This window comes from Falco naumanni, chromosome 2 (assembly GCF_017639655.2).
Source record: "Falco naumanni isolate bFalNau1 chromosome 2, bFalNau1.pat, whole genome shotgun sequence".
Taxonomy (NCBI): Eukaryota; Metazoa; Chordata; class Aves; order Falconiformes; family Falconidae; genus Falco; species Falco naumanni.
In genome coordinates, this window is record NC_054055.1 from 118,286,114 (window position 1) to 118,307,733 (window position 21,620).

At 41.9% G+C, this 21,620-nt stretch overlaps 2 protein-coding genes across 3 annotated transcripts in view; both read right to left on the reverse strand.

Annotated features, from left to right (window-relative positions):
* Positions 1-4,333: 4,333 nt before the first annotated feature.
* C2H3orf38 (chromosome 2 C3orf38 homolog) lies at positions 4,334-11,918 on the reverse strand. The gene is made up of 3 exons (XM_040583037.1): positions 11,696-11,918; positions 9,522-9,742; positions 4,334-6,356 (listed from the first exon to the last, which is right to left on the reverse strand). The coding sequence occupies exons 1-3, from the start codon at positions 11,826-11,828 to the stop codon at positions 5,790-5,792; spliced, it is 921 nt and encodes a 306-aa protein (XP_040438971.1). The 5' UTR covers positions 11,829-11,918; the 3' UTR covers positions 4,334-5,789.
* Positions 11,919-17,938: 6,020 nt separating this feature from the next.
* The window catches only part of ZNF654 (zinc finger protein 654), a 36,083-nt gene continuing 32,401 nt past the window's right edge, over positions 17,939-21,620 (reverse strand). For both annotated transcript variants that reach the window (XM_040583038.1, XM_040583039.1), the window contains exon 9: positions 17,939-21,396. In XM_040583038.1, coding sequence (XP_040438972.1) covers positions 21,389-21,396 — 8 coding nt within the window. In that variant the 3' untranslated portion in view covers positions 17,939-21,388. The remainder of the gene's footprint in view (positions 21,397-21,620) is intronic.

Genomic DNA, 21,620 nt, shown 5'->3' on the forward strand with positions numbered 1-21,620 from the left:
ACATAGCACAAATATCTGTTGAAGACACAGCTGATTCTGCAGGCTCCTGCCTGCCCCCACCTCCTGCTGCAGGCTTGACTTCTGATCAGCAAAGCCAGTATGACCCCTGGCTGGAAGAAACGTCCTTAGCAGCATTTAGGGTCCGACATCCCATTAGCTTCCCATTTCAAAATAACACCTACTAATTAGGAGATCTGTATGCTTCTGAAGGCATCCAGACAGAATTAAAAACCTGCACTTTCATCGAGTGCTGAGCAGGGAAACTTTTAACATCTCTGTCCTGCCTGATTTCAGTTAAAACACATAAAGACGACTGTCGGCACTCCGCAGCCGCTGTGAGAAATGCTACTGCTTGCAAACACTTCAGGTGAGAAAATACCACAATTCCAAACACCGTTTTCCTCAAGCCAATGGTTTAACTGACGTGCGGAAATAGACTCTGTAACTCGAAAGTTATAAAGTAGGTATGTTTATTGCACGCAGATGCACGGGGGATCGCTCCTCCACAAGCGTGCATGCCCGAAGGGACGAACCATCCCACATTTATACAATAAAACAAATGAATATTCAATTAACACCTATACATATTTGTTACCTAAACCTGCTTACTCTCACTTCGTATATTAATTAGTTTATCAGTCCTTTGCCTGGACTGTGGTGGTCTTGCAGGTTTGTAGGTGATTCATGTCCTTGTGACCATCTGATCTTCTCCAGCAAGGAGACTTAGTACTCCCTTCCTCTAGATAACGTTGGAATGTCTCTCATCCTTTTCTCATCCTTTTTATAAATAGCCCCTTTGTTAGAGGGAGAAGGATAGGTGTCTCCTCAGAGCTGTGTGCCTATGTGACCAGACACTGCACCCATGACCAGTCACCATACCCACATTCCTGGGCAGACATATACAATCACAGTCGGTGTCCATTGTCCCTATTTCACACTATTTCTCCATATCATAACAACAGAGCTCCTTCTGAGGCCACCACCAGAGGGTATTACAAGAAGTTTGTGAACTCGATACAAAGACCTGCAGCACCCAGCGTGTCCCCTTGCTCCGTGGCTTGGCCGTCGTGCACAGCCCGGTGCGGCTGGTGAGGCTCGGGCAGCACAGCCCCTAGGCACGGCCTTCACCGCCGCGCTGGGGCACCGGGGCAGCTCTGCCGCCAGTGCTCCCCCAACCCCGCAAACTTTCAGAGGCTATGTACCAGAAAGTTATACATAGCCGTGAGATTTCCTAGAACCAAATGTCTGGTCCACGTGTGCAGTCTCTCCAAGGGGTCACATGGGTCTCAGGTTGCTGCCATTCTTCTGTAACTTTTTTATCTTTATGGTCCTGCACACCTCTGGAAGGGGAGATTATCCAGGCACCTCCTTAACTCACAGCCATCAGGAGCCTCTTTTGTTCAGCCAGGTATCTAGTGCTCACGAGTTTCCTTGTTCTCCGGGTCTCCTTATCTCATGACCATCCCACAACCATCCCAGGAGCCTCTTTTGTTCAGGTAAGCATCTATGGTGCTTATGCGTCTTCCTGGTTCTTGGGCCGTAACCCTTTCAAACCAATAAAGAGATGTGAAAAGGTCTTTCTGGCAGCAATGAAGAACCCACACCTTTTGAAACAGCAGGTGAAATCAGCATTAAGTTCAGGGAACTGGATGTAGGAAGCAAGAGTCCAGCTGACAGCGCACTTAATGGGACATTACCAAACGTTTAGAAAAACACACAGTGAAGTCTGCAAAGGCAATGCTCATCTACCTTTGCAATGCATGAGGGCAGAAAACAGAAAATATTTTGATGAAGTCTAGTCATCAGCCTTAAGATTGCCTCCTCAGATTGCTAAGCAAGCAGAACACAGGTGAAGAATCTTAGGCACCTTTTACAAATTCCTAAATACGCTTCAAGATTTAATTCCACAGGGGAAGCGAGCATCCAAAGAAAACATGTTTCTTTCATTATTGTTACAAGTTTGGTAAAGAACGTGCAGTTGAGCACTGCAGGATATTCAGACCCCAGACACAAGTCAGAACTCGTTTAGTGCTCTGTGTCAGGTCTCCTTGTGATCACTTTTCTGCATAAGCAGAGCAAGCACAGCCGAAGCCCCAGCACAGCCTGCAGGGAGGTAGCTGGCCTGGCGGACCACAGAGGTTCTGCTCACACGCTGCTTTAAGACATCAGGCTTCCTACTTCAGAGTCAAAAAAATTAAATCCATCTGGTGTGGCTGATTAGAACAGACGTCACTATTTCCACTGTTCAACATTTATACAATTCAGAAAGTCCTGTCTGCTTTGTTGCAAGTCAGTATTTTGCTTACGATCCAATTACTTTCCAGAAATAGATGTAGAAAATATACATCTAACATTTCAGCTTAAGTAGTAGTGATATATGTAAGAAATTGTTAGCGAAAATACCTGTCTTGAGCCTTGATTGACTAGCGATAGAGGAAAATTGATGAAAACAGTTTTAAAGTTTGTTGTTTTGTTTTATTTTAACGTCCTAAATGCAACTAAAAGGACATTGCTTCCAAAGGTAACCCAGCTAGAAGTTACTTCAGCTCCCAACAGCAGCATCTAGAGGCAGTGATGAAACCACTTCCATAAACATTTCCAGTTTTTTGGCTGTACTCCATTTTAAAAAGTCCTAACTTTTTTCTTAAAGCCAAGGTTAAGCTAAAAATACCTTCTAAAACCTACCCTGCCATTAGTCGTTTTTTACTCTTAAAAAAATAAATAATTGTGCACGACAAGTGGTTTGAAAATTGAACTCTGAACTCCCCGTAAGGATACTTATTATAAACAATAATCAGAACAGCAGAAAAACATCTGTGATATCCTGTGGTTTGGTACCGCAGCTACAACCTCACAACTCTCACGGGGCACGGAACGGACACGCTTCTACACAGATGAAACATCAAGGAGCAGAGGCACCGCCGCTCCTCTGCCTCTACCACAACCTGACGGCAAACGGGTCAGCCTGTGCCGGCTGGGCAGCAGCTTTCCAAACCCAGCTCGGCCTCCTTGCGAGATGAAGAGCCTGAAGAACCAGTATAAAATGGGAATCCTTTTCTTCCAAGTGGAAATCCAATGCATTTAGAAGGCATGAGCATGCTTTGAAAGCAGGCATGCAGGCCTGGGAGAAAAACAGGAAGGTGGTGTACCACAGGGTGAAAAGCCATAGCAGTTATTAACCCCAAAACCCTCGTTACCCAACATCAGCTGCCTATCAGTGCCTACCAAATATTCGGGTGGTGAGATAGTGAGAAGATACTGAGCGAGGAGCAGGCAGACACTCAGCGAGGAGCAGATACTGTACCATTCCTGCACTTTGCAGCAGCAGCCTGCGATCACTGCTGCTCCCCAGCAGCCATCAACTGCTGATAGCAGCTGCGACTTGGTAACTACAACTTGAAGTAACTCCTAAGTACGTGTCAAAATCAGTTGCTGCAAAAATCAGTAATCATTCAGCAGCTAGAGAGCACAGGCTAATGTACGCAGATTCCTAACAGCCTGATGGACAATGTAAGAGCAGCAACTGCATCAACAGGTCATTAGTAAATCATACAGCACCTACTCCACTCTGCAACAGATTAGCGATTTACACGGAGGTCACAAGGCTATGACAATTAAACATTTTCTTGCATATTTTGTGCAGGAGAACTGAAGGAGTAAGGACAACTTCATTAGGTACCAGCCTTAGTAAAAAGCAGATTTACAACAACGCTCATTTTATTCAGTATTTTGAGGTTATCAAGCATAAACATTTAGAATGTTAGAATTAACAAAGACTGCTACTTGATCACTTTCTTAATCCCACAGAAATTCAGGTTATCACCAAAAAAAGCAAAGTCTCACTTCTGCTCCTCAAGCTGATGCTAGCATTTGTGCGTGCAGCCTTCTTACAGAGCTGGTCAGCCTGAAGGGTCTGGAGAATGAGTGAGTTTTCACTGGGATCAGCCCCCGCTCCCGCTAGCTAAGAGTCAGCACAAGCACCAATGCTGACGCAGGGACACGGCAGGGACACTACCCGAGCTGAGGAAGGGGACCACCCACAGTGCATCACCTTAAAGCAGTAATGAAAACTACACCCTCAGCCAGGTTCATATTTAACACAGTGAATGAAGTAACAGCTACACTGCTAGTTACAAAGTACAATTCTGCACAGGACAAAATATTTATTTGACTTACAGACTGCCACTCTGAATGTTGAAAAGGCACCCACTTAAGGCTGTTAGGTCGGCTTTTGTCCTCACCTGAAAAGCAATGCAATTCTCAGCGGCATGGGGAAACTACTTCTTCTAATTTTTAAATTCAGGTTCATTTTTGTTCATTATACACCAGCAGCTGAAGAAGGAACAACTCAACTGTTTATTGGGAAAGAACATTCCAACACAGTATTTGAACTTTTGCTTAGAAAATAAATTATTCCAACAACTTTTGAAGAGAACTCAAGATTCAGACTCTTAATAAAAATCAGTTTTGTCCATACCTGAATCTTTTTGTTTCCCCTCACCCACCCATACTTTTACCATTTGTCATCTTTGGCAAACATGGGAACAGTTCTTTTGGTTTTGATATGTTGCAGGGAATGTTTCCATTTTCACAGATTGTATTGGTGAAGCCACAAAATTAAAACAAAACTCACAAACAATCCAAGCAAGCTGCAGAAAATGTTTTCATCTCATTTCACCTCTACTCCTTTATAAATTAAATTTAAAAAAGTAAAAAGAATGCAAGTTCTACAAGGGCAATAGTTTCAGTTACTAATTAGTAAACACATAACTTATTTAATAAATATCACCTGTGGTTGCTCCTGCCCAGCGTTAACAAACTGACTTCTAGTCAGTGTAATAAAGCAGCTCAGAGAGGTAAAATTCTTATTTTTAGAAAACATACAAAACCCACTACTGTAAGACAGTACCTACTGTAATACAGTACTTACAAGTTGTAAGCATATACAAAATAATTATCAAAGCAATTGGTTCGTACACTGCTGCTGCAAGTCATGAAATCAACTACTTGCTCACAGAGAGCCAGTGCTAGAAATGGATGCCTGGGCAACCACCTTTAATTTGTCTGCTCAGGACATAGAACAGTGAGTTTCTCTGTATTCATTACGAATTTTGAGCCATAAGGTAAAAGGAAAGGAAACTATTGACCAAAAGGAGGAAAAAAACCCAAAACATGAACAACGTTAAGTTCCCTGCATTGTCCCATTGATCTATTTCTACTGTTCAGTGATGGAACCACATTTAGAACACCCATGGCAGCAGTCTCCATTTACATTATTTTGTCTGTTCTCTCCAAAAACACCTAAAGCAGCAGATGGCTTTCTGGGGACATAGATGCCCGTTTGGACGCTCAGCACTCCCAATTTCCAAAAGCCAGATGCAATGACTTCCTGTCACAACTCAGATAAGAGTTTAAAGTGGTTGACCTGAAGAGAAGCAACTTACAGATTCTGAATCCCAAGTCTTCTAGTTCATTACATACTGCTGCCAACCCATATTTAACTGTAACCATGTTTTGTAACCAAGAACAATTGAAGTAACTCTACTCCTAACAGTACAAAATCTGAAGTAATACTCTGAAATACTTCTTAGCTCTTGGAAAGGTGCCCAAAATCACCTGTGTGCCCAAAAAACTATCACCTGATGCTGTATGCACCACCAGTCACTTTAGACTCCGTATCTCAGTTGTCATCCAGCAAATCTGACTCAAAAAAAAGAGACATCATCACATGGCTGCAACCATCCCTCCCTCAGCCAGTCACTCAGTTTTGAAAAAATTGCTCAGAATTTCTAAGGTTCAAACACAGTCAGTTCTTTCCCGTCATACAACTCTTGCAGTTGGTTTGCCTCATATTTTATGGAAGGTTTTTCAGTTTGCATCCCAGGCTCCAGAGCATTCTGTCCAACTATTTTAAGATTCACAACTTTTATTTTCCAAGTATTCTCCATAATGGGACAGCTAATCAGTCCAAAAATTTGTTCAAAGATGCCCAAACAAACGTTGTCTCTATGAACCGTGCCAGCCACCGCTACCAGCACTAACCCATGCCGAGACATGGCACATTTCAGTCCATTGCCGTGCAAATTAGGGTTGAATAGAAGACATTCTTCTTTAACCAAGGAGAGCAGACGAAGGCTCACCATTTCTGCACCAACATATTCTTCCCTGTTTTTTTCTAATGTGTTGTAACAGAACTTCATTTTGGCATCCTCCCAAAAATGCTGTGGTCCCCATCTTCCTTCAGATTTTACTCCCAAGGGATGTTGAGAATTCAGGATTTCAAAGAACCATTGACAGAATTCTTCTCCTAGATCATGAATGTCATCTTCTGGTAACTTTCGTCTCTCTCCGTGACTCTGCAATCAAGCACATTTTTTTTCTTAGAACTATTTAGCCTGAACATACCAGACTACCACTTAGAACACCACCAAATCATGTAAATACTTATTTCAAGCATTTTAAGCCTTCTTCAAGTGCTCTGAAGTCAGTGTGCCTCAAGAAAAACAACGAAGTAAAATCTCATTTATTTTTAAGATCATAATTATCTTACCTAGAGAATCAGGATAGGTTCTTTGAATTACAGTTAGAATAGTCCTTCAGTTTTGTCTCTGTCTACAATTTATAAACAAAGAGGAAAATCCTGTTTCTACTTAGAAAGGGCAGGGAAAGGATTTTTGAACAACTTCCCTGAGACCAGGATTCTCTGAGACACAAAACTTCTGCTGAGTAAAAAGCACCTGGGTTAGTAACTTTTCACTCCCCTTTACATTTCCAGAAGGTTACAGAAAAACAAAAAGGATACAGACCCAACCTGAAAAGCTAATCCCATGTTAGAGAAGAGCTACTTCTCTAATTGTGCAACTGATCAGTTAAACTGAGATAATACGACACTGGGATTCGAGGGCTGCAGGGCTTTTCACATAGCAACATAGGCTTAGCCTGGAAATAAAGGCAAGTCCATTCAGCCTGTCATAAAATCCTTCCTTCAGACTGTCACAAAGTCTTTTGTTCAACACTGAATTTGCTGAGAAATTATTTTTAAGTAGCGAGACACAGTAAACATTGCTAGCAGACAGCCAAACCTTCAAAGAATATTTTGAAAAGTCTCAAAGATTCCTTAGAAGCCTTAGAGAAGAATGGGCCAGTGAAAGAAAGCATGAAACTATCCAAAACACGTTTTCCACTAGTTCCCCATAGGTTATGGACAAGCCACTTGTACCCTTTTTTTCCTTGTTTTACAGAAAATGACACACACATGCTCCTAAAACACATCTAAAATGCAGGGGGATAAGAAACACTTCAAAATAATATTTAAGTTTAATGATGGATTGCTGAGACTGACAACAGAGTGGTGGGTATGAAGTTTTGAAGCCCAATTCACAGTTAAGTGGCAAAAGCAACTACCAGTGAGGAACCAAGGGTCATGTTATTAAAACCACATCAGCAGAGGGTGACAAACCACTCCCAACTGTTGTATTGCTAAATATGTACTGCAACAAAGTAAGCAGTAAGATTTTTTTAGACACTATTATGGGACAAACTAAGAAATCTGTTCCTTGCAGCTGGAATTCTTGGTCTGTCTACAACTATGTGTAGAAGAACAGCAAAGTTTAAGCACAAGCATTTAGGAAACAAGTTGCATAGCAATTAGGTATTTAAGACAGGTTTTAAAGTGGATTATAAAAAACACAATTGGTTTAGAGGGCACTACTTAATAAAGGAAGTGTCACTGTAAAAGGCAACAATCAGGTGCTCAGGTAACAGTCCTGTGAGCCTATTTAATTGGCACATACGGAGTTTGTTTATCATCTGCTTTCTCTTGCAATAGGTAAGATTTTTTTACTTAAGAAAAATCACCCAAACTTTCCAATGTAAAGATACATGACCACCAACTGTAAGGCGCCACATTTTTTGAACGAGAACTAAACGTACAGTTGCTTTGCAGGGCTTCTCAAAATTTGCAACTTGACAGCAAGACTTTGAGAAGTAAACCAAATGTCAAGTTTGCTAACACCAAAGTCTAGTAAGTATTAAATTAAGTATGTTTTAAGTAGGTATTAAGTAATTAATTATTAAAAGTTTTGAGATTTCTATATAGAAATGTTGCATTTGTTTCATAATAAACCGTAATTAATTTCTAATTCTGTTACATAGGTTCATGTTACCTGTTTCGTCAAAATGGTGAGGGCCACAAGAATTAAGAAAAAAACAAAGGCAAAGAAAAACGTATATGATAAATAAACTTGCTGAATTTCTCATTCTTTGTGAACGTGCTTTAAGTACTTTGGAGAATTTAATTTACCTTCAGTCGTAAAACTTCACTATGGGGTAATACTTCGGAAGACTTCTTGCAAGAGCAAAATTCTTTTTTCCCCCCAATGTACACACGCAAAAAAACTGTATTGAAAACAATTCTCAGCTAAATCATCGTTCTCATGCAGAAATCCCCGTGAGAGCGAGCTCAGCGCAACAGGTTATCAGCAGCTACAGAGCTCTAACAGCCCAGCTGGTGGGGCTGTTGCCCATTAGGTCTCTGAAGTACAGCACTTGAAAGAGCAAGGTGGCTACTGACACGGTAAAAGATCCAAGACAAATAAACCACTGAAAGTTCATTACACCGCGAGGATTTGCTAAATGTCAAAATTCTGAACTTCAAAAACCTGTAATTGCCTCAACACATTAAGTTACACCGTATTATGTGTTACTATTATCAAGGGGGGGAAAAAGAATACATGGACCTGGCACTGCTACACACTTTACATTTCAATGATATAAAAATATGCTAAAATCCATTCTGCACTCTAACTGCAAGAGGTAATAAGGAAAACAGCTTACAGAGAGTACGCTACTCTCTAGAAGTAGATGTCTAGCAGTAGATCAAGGCCACTTACAAAAAGGCAGTTTTCTCTCCATTCCCTCCCTCCCCCACAACATTTTAGACCAGAGCCCAAAAGATGTTTCTGCCCTACGAGCTACTATCCAAGGGCGTCTCTTTGCTCTGCTCTGGGATGTGCCCTACCCGTGCTATTGCTAGTGCCTGGTGTGGCTGGAGGATGACTGGAATTCTACACCAAAAGTTTAAGAAGATTCACCACATTAAAAAAAATGACAAGGGGTGATGCAGGGTTTCTGTACCATTAATACTGGTTTTAGTTGTCCTTGAATCCACAGAATTATTTGTGAATACCCTCTACTTTAGCTTAAAGTACAACTTCAAAATTAAAAGCACGGAGAAGACCCCATACATTAGAGTTCAAATGCACTAACACACTTTGCAAAACAGAACAGAAGACCATGCTCTGCAGGTGATACGTTGGCACGGACACCTTTAAATGATTAATTAAACAAACAAACAAACAAACAAACAAACCCAAAACAATACAAACCGAGTTAAAGAGATTCAGAACGTCCCTAAATACAGGTGAAGAGCCACATTTTGGATGTACATTAGAATGTTAACACTGGTTATCCTGCAAAAGAAACGCTAAACATCCTCAAGTCTTTCAGAAAGCAGCGCTCACCTCTGCGTGTGGTTTTCTCTCCCTTGACTCTGAGGCACATGTTGTGAGCTGCCCGCTCCAGTACTGCTTTACACGATCAATAAGTACGTGTTTGTCAGAGGAAGGAGACACTGGAATTCCTTGTGCTGCCAAATACTTAAAAATTATTTCTCGGTAAACTTTTCTACGTTTCAAAAGTTCTTCTACACTTTGGCTATAAACCAAGACGGCATGAATGGCTTCTGCAAGTAAAGAAAAATTTAAGTTAGCAGTTGCTTCCCTCGTGATCAAAACCCAAACCTATGCCATTTCTTAAACTCCTGACCAGCACCTCCAAACACAGTACAAGACAAGCTTAAAAGAAATGCAAATACTTAAAAGTTTGTTTGTAAATTGAAATCTGACTTAATCATATTAAACACAGAAGATACCCAAAGACTTGGGAACATGTTTAAAAAACTATGCTGTTTTTGCTGAAGAGTTTACTATCTTGTAATCCCTACTTCCAGTACAGATGACTACTTGGAACTTATTATGTATTTTTTGAACTTGATGAAAATGATGCAACTTTTTTTTCTTTCAAATAAAATTACTAATATTCTTCAAGCACTTTCAAGCTGTTTAGAAACTTCAAATGCTTCAAGAAGTATAAAGATTCTTGCACATAATGCATTTCAGCTATACTTCCTGAGATACAGCCAGCCTTAACTCCAAAATAAGTTCATTTAACAGGAAATCATCTAGGGCTTCCTGCTTCATGTCACCATACAGCACCTTCACTTAGCAAAAGCTGAGCTTGGTTTAATTCCCCATTTGAAATGCTCTGGGATATTCCAAAAGAAGCTATCCACCTGTCTTCTTGGAAGCAAGATTACACAGAGGAAGAAGAACCAGACACATCTTTTATGGCTCTTCTGAATATGGAATGTGAACCTTAATGTCTAGATCAAATGGGTAGTTCGCATGGTTTGGTCAGAGAACACACTGTTATTTTGAATAATATGTAAGTTTTCAAATGTTTCCTGTGAACAGAAAACTGACAGAAATACAGCAGGGAGGTAACTGAGGTAATCTCTGATTCCTCGTATGTTGAACGAGAATTCTAGCACCAGAAGCTTGCTGTTCTGCAGACGATACGCAGTAGCTTGTGCAAGTGAGGTTCCATCTAGCTTCCCAAACACCGACAGAAATGGAGTTACACCTGGTTTATTTCCACAGTAACAGAATTACCAGTCCCAGGCTCATAAGAAAACACCATGTGTTGTACCACAGCAACAGTACATTGAAATGTAACGTTCCAAAAAAAATCAGCTATAAGGCTCCGTCACAAAATTAGAAAACATGACAAAATTAAATTCATTTTTAAGGTACTTGTGGTAGCCAGTTTTCACCTGAGCTGAGGCTAGGTATTTAACATGTTACCGATAAAACCTGTACGTTTAAACAAGAAACTAAAAGCTGAAGTAAAAAAAATAATAAAATAACACCTTTCAATTTAAGTTACAACCACTGCCAAAAATAGGTCAAAAAAGGAAGAAAAATACAGGCATAAGCCCTTTTTAAGAGATGTGTTTGACAAATCTTATGGATCTGATTTATATCACATGAAACTTATCCAAGGCTTCTGGACAACTATATTTCAGGACAATATACCGAGTAGCCTCAAGTAACTCACACATCATCTTTCTGAAACAAATCTCAACATCTACAAAATCTCAGGGGGTGGTCACACCTGAAAGTGCTCTGTTCTACAAAGAAATACGTTCAGTGTTAGACTTGTTTCTTTCAAAACGTGAAAGCAAATGTTATTAGCGCAAATGGCAAGAGACACTTGAGCTTCCGATACGTTCCTCAATACGGGCAGGGCAAAGAGCAGCGGCACAGCAGCGCTGGAAGCTCACCGTGGGGTGGTGGTAGGGGGGTCTAAAAGAGAAAAACAAATCCTGGAGGCCTACAAATGCGCTACGAGCCGCTCGCAGCCGCAAGCTCCTCGGCCAACACAAACCGCAAGCTCTCCGCGGGCAAAGCCGGGCGCCGCTCGGGGCGGGCAGGCCCACCGGGGGCCACCACCCCGCAACGGGCAGCCTCGGCGGGGCAGGGCGAGAGGGCCGGGAGACCCGCGGGCAGCCCAGCTCCCCCGGGCCGGGGGGCGGCCGGGCCCGCCGCAGGAGCCCGCGTTCCCGGCCCGGGCGCACCTTGGCGGCTCTCCGGGTGCACCAGGCGGTTGGTGACGGTGTCCGTCAGCGCGATCAGCTCCGCCGTCTCCAGAAACTCCAGCAGCTCACGGCAGCCGGCTTGCTCCTTCTCGCTCAGCCCCAGCGACGCCATGGCCGGCCCCGGCCCGGCGGAACCGAAGCCGCCGCCGCTTCTCCAGCCGAAGCGCGTAGCAACGGCGGGTTCCGGTACGGCGCCCTACGCGGTCCGCGGCGCCGCGGTCGGCGGGCGCCGGGTGGCAAGAGAGGCTGGCGCGGAGGTTCCGGCCGGAACTGGAGTGAAGGGCGCGGGGCCGGGCTGGTTCCCCCCGGCCCTGAGGGGAAATGTTCCCCTGGCCGTGAGGGGAAACCTCCCCACGGCCCTGAGGGAAAGCGTTCCCCTGGCAGCGAGGGGGAACTCTCTCCCGGGCGTGAGGGGAAGCCTCGCTCCAGCCCTGAAGGAGGGCTCCCCCCGACCGTGATGGAGCTCACCCCCGGCCCCGAGGGAAGCCTCCCCTCAGGTTGGGTGCCATGGCCCCGGGGTGCAGCCAGACAGGGAGAACCCGACAGCTACAGCCCAGCCCACCTCCGGGTGGGGGAAAGTGAGCTTAAATGTGTACATGATGTATACGAAGAATGTGTAGTTACCATCCTTCCCTCCCATCAGGCTGGGAAGCTGTCGGGCAGATACGACCCCGCAGCCCTCAGGCCAGCAAAGCGTTGCCCCTGGCCCTGCCTGCCCCTGGGCGCTGGGTGCTGCCCCTCGCCCCCGGCAAGCCCGGCGGCGGATGCAAAGGAGAACAGACAGCAAACCTGCCACAAGTGTTTAACGATGGTTTTCAATCACCGATGCAGTCTCATCCCAACCTGCCCAGAGAGGGAGGCCTTACACAAAGCAGGCTCCCAGCAGGATGGGGCTGTGCACCGTGGCCACCATCGGATCCTTAGGAACGGCTCTGCTCCTCCTAAGGTCCAGGCACATGCTCTTGGTGGAAAAAGCCTTTGGAGGTCTACTGAGAAGCCTCAAGCTGTGCTAACAGCTACAACTGTCACTTCAACTGGACTGACTGAGGCACAGCCCCTGTGGCGTTGTCTTCCACTCGTGACCGAGGGAGCTGTTGGACATCTTGGGAACTAACAAGCAAGTTATGTGTGTCCACAAGAATGGGAAATCTGACAGCACAGCACCCACCCATGGAAATGAAGCTCTACAAGCCACAGCTCTTTTCCACTACATTCAAGGCTTGAACCTTGGTGTCGCTCCTCAACTTGGCAGTATGTGTTGTGTCAGGGGCAGAATAACCAGTGACGGTCACTTTACAGATCATGGAGAAAAAAGAAAGAGGAGGAAAGATGACTAAAAAAAGGAAAAAAAAAGAAGATAGCAGAAGCAATCACAGACCTCACTGCGGCAGAAAGAGTCAGCACTCTCAGCAAACCCATGCTTCAATACCGGTAAAATGAGGCCATCTTTTGGTGCTAAAGCTGCCTGTGGTTTCGAAAACCAGAAGACCTAGATTTTTTAAGGACACACAGACTGTCACCTGAAGACAGCAGTTAAAATTACTGGCGATGCTTTTGCAGCAACAATTGAACACTTTGTTATGTTAGGGTCTGTTCAGATCTGAAGTGACAAATGCCTACCCTCAACAACTTGCAAACGTAAGATAGAACACCTACATGAACAAGAGCACACATTCCTACCCACCCCCCATACTATGCATACCTTTTAGATGACTTTTCTCTTTGGGATCTAAAAAAAATATCCGTGCAGATCTCCCAGGTTCATCAGAAGGAAACCCCAGCACACATTCAGCTAAAGTAACAGCTACTCTCTGGAGCTACAGCAATGAGTTCAAAATAAACCAGAAACAGCTGAACCAGTTTTGTCCATGAATTTTCAGTCCAACTTTCAGATAAAACTTAATTCCTAAAGCATCTGGAAAGATTCAACACAATAACGCTTACTGTCTGCACTGCCAAATTTTCCCTCATACGTACATCGATTTAATATTTTTTATGCAGTTAAAGCAACATGTAACAGCTTCTACTGACAAGATCAGCCTCCTGCATAATACACGTGGCCTTGCCACAGAGCTATTACACGCTCTGTAAAACCAGTTACTTGCACGCTCTTCTCGTAGAAGGCCTCCCATCACAAAACGAGGGCAGCATTCTGCATATCCGTATTTAGAGTTTACAAAGCAAAACTGGCTCATCAAAAATGGGACTACCTACATACTACCAGTTTTGCTGCTGAAATTTTAAAATTCTTAAAAAGTTAATCCTGCAAGCTTACAATTAGAAAATGCATCTGAGAAACATAAATGACCTTTCCTTCATTTTACCTATGTTTCAATAAACCTATTTAGATTTTTAGCCTTCAGGGAAAAAATATCTAACTGTATATTCTAAAATTTGGGGGGAATAAGTCAAGATATCATTTAAAAAAAAAAGATTATTTTGAGATGTTTGTTTCCAATGAATATTGGGTGGGACACAGGGGGATGGGGGGGCACAGGGGCAGGTTGCCTTAGAATGGTTACACTCCCATTAATCCTGAGAGAAGAAAAGTGCATTGTCATCACAGAGATTGGAGACACTCTCTAATACTCAGAACTGGTGTCCTCCCAGCCCACTCTTCTCTTTTTTCAGCCAAGGCCAGCCCTTTGCAGTAGCATTATACATATACCTTGTCAGTGCTTCCCCTTTGGAAGTGGGGGTGGGAAGGGGAAAAACATCTGAGAAGTAGGTTTTATTTTATTTCTTTCTTTCCCGTAACTCACAATTCCCTATAGAGTTTTTATTCAAGCTTTTTCAGTTGACTTTGATCATTGACCAGGAATGTAAACTGGCATTCCTAAAGGAATAAAGAAAAAAATTAATAGCCTATATAAACGAATTCCTAAACAGGAAAATTATTAGCCTATAAAAAGAAAAGGTAAATAGAACTCTTGTAACATGAAACTGCTGTTGTAATTCAAGGAGTCACTACAAGTGATCCTCCCTCTCCCCATTCCGTTCAGAATTTTAATTTACTGCAAATTATATCCCTAAAATGTCAACCATCCTCTTATTTCTATGAGCACAGTGCAGAAGTCAGGCACTGAGACAGAAAGTACTGGATTTAATGATACTGATACATAGGGATATAGCTTCAGGCAGTGCTAGATACTGCTCCAGGTCACATCAGCACTGCTCTGACACCAAGACAACTGCACTAATGTATCTGAGGCTATTTGGGTTGGCAGGAATTGAACTGAAACGCAGTTACAGGCTTTTTTGTTCCCCTCCTCCCTCCCTCCCCTTCCTTTGAAAGCTAATAAAAATAAATGAGAAATTACTGACTACAACACAACCAACCAAACTACACCTAGAAGTAGCTGTTTTCTAGGTGGCCACTATCGCAAACTGTAACAACTGAAGTATATTTACACACATACTTAAATGACACTGGCCGTTGCGTTAACTCATTTTACCACTGCCATCCTACACTAATTTTTCCAGCGAGTTCGCTAATAATGATGTTGCTTGTGCTGACAGACAAAGATGACATGTATGGCCTGAAGGAATGTTATAGAAATGGAGAACAGGAGCTAGTCACCGTATGAAAGTTTAACCGTATCTCCCAATCAATTATACTTCATAACCTTGAATTAATATTTTATACCTCCTACCTGTCATTGTTGACATCGTTAATTTTCTTACACAGTTCTAAAAATCAGGAAAAAAACCCAAAAAGCTTCCGAATCAGACCTTTTCGACTTCAAACATACAAAATCCAAGTACGTGCAAGTTTATCTGTATACTCAATGACCTCAACGTTGGCATTTGTTTTAAACTCATGCAGGCTATTTTAAGCACCCTTGGCTGTTGGGTGCTTCGTTCATCCTGGCACCTCAGCCTCACGGCTCGGGATTCAGACCTCGCAATCCAGCTGTGTAACACCGGACACCAGCCAGCTGTGCAGCGGGCCACAGGGGAGAGAGCTTCAAACACTGCACTGGGCTACCACCTCTGGGTACAGTTCTGCTGCCTGAAATGTTAGCATATCAAAGGAATTCAAACAATATCCAGGGCATAAAAGTTTACATTCGGTATGTTAGTGTATTTTGCATTGAATTTATCAAATGGCTTACATATACGTCCCCATTTTGATACATATTGTGCCTGCCATGTGCGTATGCCATAGTACCAGAGACTTGAGACGTAGACCCAAACTTAGTAACTTTCTTAGGTGAGGAGCTTGTCAAAATTATACAAAATAGAAAATAAGTGTAAGTTTGAAGTTACACCCCCCCCAAAAAAAAATCACCATTCAAAATTTTGCAGTCAAAATCTGCAAATAACATTAAGAATTTACAAGACTGTGAATAATAAATCTAAGTAATCCAGCATTTTCAGATGACTGTGTTGTTTGAAGCAAAAAAGCAGTTACACTGCCTTTATCTCTGGACTACAGCATTCAATCAAGGGGACCAAGCGAAGCAATGGAATCCGAGTATCACACCAGAGGTTACCATCACCATAAGCAGCGTTACCAGAAACAAACATCAGCTCATAAAGTGCAGCAACTTGGGCTCAGCTCCACGTATTAGTACCAACCAATCTTCCCAAGAGGTTTTAGGACAGCATTTGGTACTTGTAATGTGCGGCTGCTGAAGAAATCCAATTGTACGCTGAAGACAAACAGCTAGAAGCAGAGGTCATCTTAAAAACTGCTGCACCCGGATTTGTTTGCGGCCCCAAGCCAGGCTTTCAAGCCCCACGCAGGAGGTTCAGAGGGGTTAACCTCCCCTGAGGCTTGAAGCCAATTGCCCCCCAGGGGTAAACAAGCCATTAAAATGAACACGGGTGGGTCTGCTGACTTCGTTACACACCCCATGCAGCTTTTCCTTGCGAGCTTTATTCCTCCCATCCCTGCCACCTCCGTCCCTGCCCTGCCAGCTTTAGGCCACTCTGTAAGCATGTCACCACAGCAGGAGCCCTTTCTCACCCTCAGATTACTCACTAGCCTGTCCCCCCCACAGATCCTGGGTGATCACTGAGCAGATCCCCATTCCTTCGTGTTCTGATCGATTCCGTTACCAGCAATTGTATCAACCGAACTATACATGATGCCTGTAAATTACTTGGGTATACACACTAACTAGGGAGTCTGGTTCTCAGTGCACGTGGTGGACTATTTCAATAAATGATCTTACGACTGCCAGCATTTTGGGGATGGTTAGAGCCGGTCAGACCTGCGGAGTGGATTGCCTGGTGTCTAAGGTTCAAATGCTGGTGGAAGCTGTTTCTGCAGTAGGTGTGTTCTTCACGTGTCCCTGACTGATGACCAAAAAACGCTATTCCTCTCCCTCACACACAGACATGCCCCTCTCTTCAGCAGTCATCTAGCCGTGAAGAACTTACCAGAATACTACGACTTTTTGAAGGCTTATGTAACTAAGAGGTCCCAAATTTACCAGAGCAGGTAGATAATTAGCTAGAAAGAAAAAAAAAAAAAAAGGGGGGTGGAGGTGGGGGGTGGCACGCAGTGGGAGACAGAGAGGAGTTTTGTTTTAATTTCCTTGGTGATCCTGGGTATTCTTGGATTTACCTCATTAGATTTAGTCTATTCAAATACAAACACACACACACACCTGGAACATTAAGACCTGGCAGCTTTACACAGGTACTGTGCAACAATTATGTACCAAATGTAACACAGTAACTACAAACATCGCAACAGTATTTTCAGAGTGAGCCCCCAAAAGACAAGATCAATTTCTAACAACAACAAAGACAATGTTTTATTGAACAAATCTATGTACAGTACAAAAAAGTTTTTAAAATGAAACACTACTGTTGATTTATTGCAGTTTGATGGCTCAGTTTTAATTTGTACTCTTATAGAAAATGCAAAGTAAAATAATTTAACATTCAACAAGGAAGCACAAATTTCCTTTCTTGCTGAACCTGTAACAGCTTTTACAAATTAAAGTCCCAAAATGCATACACTGCATTTAATCAGAAAGGTGTTATACAGTACCAAATAAATTAAGAAAATAGTAACACTACCACCTCCTTTGAGTCTTTTGTCCATAGCACTGGTGTTAAACAATAAAAGAAATGAGTACAGCTGAACCTTCAATGTGATATTAAAATCACAAAGTTTAATGTTATAAATTATCCAAACTATACAATTTATATAGTTTTAATGAATATGGCTAAATAACCAAAGTACCAGTGACCTTTCCCCACAGATATGACCACTTTCAGCATTTTTTTTTTTTTTTTTTGTGAAAGGTGCCTACCAAGCGGCAACTCTTTGAAAATTAGAACATACATGAGCTTTACAGTGAGCTGTGATCGGGTTAGAGTAGACAGTCTTACAAGGAAAGTCTAAATCCAAGTTCTAGGCACCTGGAGGAATGTTATTAGAATACAATTATCAGCAATGAAATGCACAAACTTTGATCCAACAAAGCCCCTCAGCTCATGTATAACTTCAGGCAGCTTTAAGGTATTTGCATGCTTACATTACACATGTACTTCAGTATTTATTGAATCAAAGTGATACAGCTTGAGTATTTCCAATTATGTCATTCAATGCTTAACGTCTGGGGAAAAAAAACCAAACTCAACAACTTTCAAGTCTAGATTGGGAACCTTTTTTAGCCCGAGAAGTTGCAGACTTAGTGCAGGGTAATACTCAACACACTAAATAAGTCTTTAAAAAGCATGTAGAATTATCCCCTACACATTACAAGTTACCTTTTTGCTCCTAATTAAAGTTCCTTAATATTGCAACTATCTGACAATACCAACAGGTATCAGAAAGTAGTTTAAAGAAAATGCAATTTCTTTTGAAGTAAAAACCCATTACTTAAACCAGAAATTGTTACCACCCACGTGTAAGTCAATTTAGCATATTTCTGACAGGTGTTAGGTGATGTTAACGTTCACCTACATAAGAACTTGGCTTTCCAGTTCTCCAAAGCGTATATGCTCAACACATGGTATAAACAAATGGTGGTGTCCAAAAAAACGCATCTTTGAACAAAAATGAGTTTAATGCAGGTACAAAAAATTATGGTCACAGTTTATGCATGTCCACAGATGTACTTATATCTGCACACTTAAACCAAAGAAAATGCAAGATTCAACCATGTTTTTAAAGCATCTTCAAACACATGGAGCTCCAGGAAAAGGCAAAAAAGCACCAAAGAGTAAAAGTACATTGAAAAGACTTTACACAAACATTTTTGTCATACTATTGACTGAGCTTTCAAATTTTTAAAACTAATACTTTAACTTTTGTTTTCCAAATATATTTAAGCAAATTTAACTAGATTAACAATGTTAAGCAAAGAAAGGGGAGCCTGGGAACATTCAAGATGGTAACTGGGTCCTTAAAAATTAATTGGTAACTTGAAAGCAAAAAATGTGAAAGTGCATTTGGCTGGTAAGGTCCCCATTCATTTCACGTTTAAAAACTTCTAATGTATTTATACATGTAAATATATATAGCGTGTATATATGTATATATAATGAACGATGCATTTAAATCAGTTTTGCAACTGCAAAAAAAATTCTTTGGTGCCTCAAATGTCATATGAACCTCTGAAAGCGGGCTGGTCATCAGTATTAATGTAATGCACACATACCTGTGATCATAATTTTATAACCTTTCACGTTAATCCAACTCAAAGTTAAGGCAAAGATTTTCTAGAATTCCAAAGACTACGGTTTGGAATTTGTGTTCTTTTTACCTCCCAGGAGGGAAAAAGGAAGCAGAATTAATGCAAATATCTGTTTAATTTCACAGAGGACTATTAGCAGAGGCATTACTGAACTATTAAGTTTGAGTTCCAGGACTACTTAACAGCCTATTTTACAATTAAACCCTTAGGTTTGCAAGTGTGAGCCATTGCTACAATGAAGAGATCTTTTAGGTACCTCTTGATTTTTTTTACTCATTAATTTTTATGTATCTGTTGATTTAAGCAAGCTGATCATCTTATTATGCCATACACACATGGTGATGAAATATTCAGGAAGCAAACTAGCTGAGCAGGAACAGTTGGTCTTCGCTGCCCTACATTTCTGGGACGACTCCATCTGTACACACCAGTTTTCAGCACTATACCTTCCGTGCCTACAACCGCGATAAATTTTTCAGCTACTCACACAGAACAGGATCCCAAATCAAACATTTTTAGGTGGCAAGACAGTATATGTTAAATTAAGAGGATAAATTAGCACAGTAATTACACAATGTGCATGTTTGCCACACCTCTGTTTGGGGTGGGAAGCCCAAGAACTACAACAGCATCTTTTTGGTTTCCAAACATCCTGTATTTCAATGTTACAGAGAGAGCTCAACAACTCAAATTTCCTGTCCTCACACTCTGATTGTTTCTATAAACAGTGAATTTTGGATAAAGTGCTTAACATTCAAGTCTAACTCACTCACTAACTTCTGGGAAAGGCTCTCCAAGGGGTGCTACTAGATGGGGTTGTAATGTGTCTTAAGGTTGAGTCGATACATACTTTCTCCCTTCCTGTAGACAGTAAATAAGTAGTTACGGTACTGAGCCGTGACCTACCACCACTATGCAATATCACCTATGTGAAACAGGCTCTTCCGGATCTTTTTGTCCAACTTGACATGTGCTCTGCTTTTGTCTGCCCTTTTTTTTTTTTAAAAAAAAAACAAAACAGGAAACCATCTCAAGTTCTTTTCAGTCATACCAACAGCTGAAGGACCTCTGTATTAGCATAAAATTAGTTTAACTCTGCCCTGTAGTGCAAGTTTAATGCCTTTCACATTATGTATTTATTTCAACCTGGTTTTGTTAATATCCACACAATCCGTGCATGTACTGCTTGTATTAGTCTTCCTGCACTTACAACAGATGTTTTACAGGACGCACTTAACATACACCTTTACCATAGTCTTGCAAAGGCCTTCTCTTGTGTGCATCTGATATCCACTGTGTGTAACTTTCACACTTCATATCACATCAACTCACTTTTCCTTGCATGCTCTGTACTTCAGGTTTTTGGCTATTTGAGCATTTCATCCATCCTGGATTTCTTTCTACATTCCACTTTTTGGATGCTGAGCGTAGGTGTATTAAGTGAGCTCCATACTTTTGAGCAGATAATGGAATCACATACTCAAACTCTGAAAGAAGATTGCATGGTTCCTCTATGCATTTCTTACCTGTACTATCATAACGTTAACACCTCCTTGAATGATTCCTTCCCAGGTGTGTGAATGGATACCCTTTAACCACACATTTTCCAACTAAAGCAGCTTTCAGAATTGGTTGTTTTTATTTCCATAAGGCAGTTAACACCTCTGCTTTCTCTGCCTGCTCGACTGTATGCCTTATTTTCCTCAAACCTTCACGCTAGAAAGACTGTGCCGCTAAGCTTCAATCACACATTTGGAATGGATGTGGCTTTTCGGATAACTGGTACTTTGGGGATTTTGTAGCAACCTTTCTGGACTCAAGACCTGCAGAGCTCTTATACCTCTGTGAGTTTTGTCTAGAAAATGTGCTTTGTCTCTATCAAGGTCACGTTTTTCTTCAGTAATTTGAAACTGCTTTATGATTAAGGCCAACTGGGGAACGAACTGATGCTTCTTCATGTAGTGTTTTCTTACACCACTCCTCGTTTGATGCATTTTCCCACAACGTTGAATCAGGCACCTGTAAAAGAGAAGGCATTGGGATCAAAATAACGAACATAATCATCCTTTCATCTAGAACACTGCTTATGATTTTCAACGTTTAGTTTCAAACGTGCAAGGAAAGAGAGACTGAAGTACCCCCTCCTGTTTTACGAGAAGCCTTTTCCATTAGTTGCCTACCAGTCCTCACCTCTTTCTTATTCTGCTCACGACCTCTTTCTTATTCTGAACAGCATGACCAAT

Excerpts from the sequence above, each read along its gene's own strand:
- C2H3orf38 (XM_040583037.1), bottom strand. The coding sequence starts at position 11,828 with ATGGCGTCGCTGGGGCTGAGCGAGAAGGAGCAAGCCGGCTGCCGTGAG. Across the intron at positions 9,743-11,695 it reads GCACCCGGAGAGCCGCCAAG|AAGCCATTCATGCCGTCTTG; the intron begins GTGCGCCCGGGC and ends CTTTACTTGCAG. Across the intron at positions 6,357-9,521 it reads AGAGAAAACCACACGCAGAG|AGTCACGGAGAGAGACGAAA; the intron begins GTGAGCGCTGCT and ends GCTTGATTGCAG.